The following is a 1,627-nucleotide window of genomic DNA, read 5'->3' as shown; positions in this document are numbered from 1 at the left end:
TTTACACAACTATGTCCTATATCATATAAACATATGATAAATACACACATATATAAAAAAATAAGCAAACTTCAAGAGTATAGAGAAGCTTATCCTTAGCTTTAAAAAAGCAGCAAAAGCATAAATAGTGATTCCCTGAATTCAGATTGTATAAATTATAATTATCAGATTGTACATTTATTATGAATTTTAACAAAAAGAGTAGGATAGCCCTTTTACGAAGATGGCGCCGAAAGCTAAGAAGGAAGCCCCTGCCCCTCCCAAAGCCGAAGCCAAAGCAAAGGCTTTGAAAGCCAAGAAAGCGGTGCTGAAAGGCGTCCACAGTCACAAAAAAAAGAAGATCCGCACATCACCTACGTTCCGACGACCCAAGACTCTGCGTCTCCGAAGGCAACCCAAATACCCTCGAAAGAGCGCCCCCAGGAGAAACAAGCTTGACCACTATGCCATCATCAAGTTCCCCCTGACTACTGAGTCAGCCATGAAGAAAATAGAAGACAACAACACACTTGTGTTCATTGTGGACGTCAAGGCCAACAAGCACCAGATCAAACAGGCTGTGAAGAAGCTCTATGACATTGATGTAGCCAAGGTCAACACCTTAATCAGGCCTGATGGAGAGAAGAAGGCATATGTTCGGCTGGCCCCTGACTATGATGCTTTGGATGTTGCCAACAAAATTGGGATCATCTAAACTGAGTCCAGCTGGCTAAATCTAAATACAGTTTTTTCATGATAAAAAAAAAAAAAAAGAGTAGGATAGTTATGAAAACTTATTATACATTCGTTTAATATTTAGTATACATTTTTTAACATATTTCCCTGTGCCTAGCCCCAGGATGTCCTGCCCACAGCTTTTCTCAGACAATAGATACAATGCTCATCACAGAATTTTTTTTTTCATTTGAAGGTCAGACCAGACTTAGGGTGCAGTTAGGCTGAAAAGCCATCACATGTAAATTCACCCAAAGAGACAGATTAGGATATAATTAAGGAAGACTGAAACTGAAGGAATTGTGTGAATTTATAGTTTTGATAAACAAGATATTCATATAGAGAGAAATAAATAGAGATATTAATATGTATATTACATGTATTTTTATTCCTTAGATCTGCCCATTGCAAAGAAGTAATGACATCTCAATCACAAGGAATACACCTAGTGTCCAGATCTTGGCTTCTAATTACCATTCTCCACTAAAAGAAATTAAGGTTCCTTGGGGACATGGTTGATTATAGGCAATTAAAGCAGGGAAATACAAGATGAGCCTAGAACATCTTGTTATGCCAGAGAGCAAAGAAGCACACAAGAATGAAGAAGATATGTCAAAAAGACATAGAAACTAGCTTGAACAAATTTCTACTGGTTCAATCAGAGGCAATGTGATCAACATTTTAAATAAAGATAGCAATGGAATATAACACATTTAAGAAAATGAGAAACAAATACATTTAGTTAAATGGATAAATTGATAGTTTGATGGAAAGAGATATTTTATAATGATATTTTATAAAGTATCTCCCCATAAAGTACTTCCTTATTACAAAAGAAGTATTTCCACTTTATATTGGAAAAGTGGGACAGACACTACCTTAATTAAATATATATAGCAATGAAGGGAACTTA

General features: G+C 35.9%; 1 protein-coding gene across 1 annotated transcript; it reads left to right on the top strand.

The window, feature by feature from the left end:
* Positions 1 to 206: 206 nt before the first annotated feature.
* LOC309869463 (large ribosomal subunit protein uL23) lies at positions 207 to 748 on the top strand. The gene has a single exon (XM_082740653.1). The coding sequence runs from the start codon at positions 224 to 226 to the stop codon at positions 692 to 694; it is 471 nt and encodes a 156-aa protein (XP_082596779.1). The 5' UTR covers positions 207 to 223; the 3' UTR covers positions 695 to 748.
* Positions 749 to 1,627: the final 879 nt, after the last annotated feature.

Source organism: Mustela nivalis (assembly GCF_964662115.1).
Source record: "Mustela nivalis genome assembly, chromosome: 7".
NCBI lineage: Eukaryota > Metazoa > Chordata > Mammalia > Carnivora > Mustelidae > Mustela > Mustela nivalis.
Note: the sequence above shows the minus strand (reverse complement) of the source record. Positions and strands in the feature narration are given on the sequence as shown.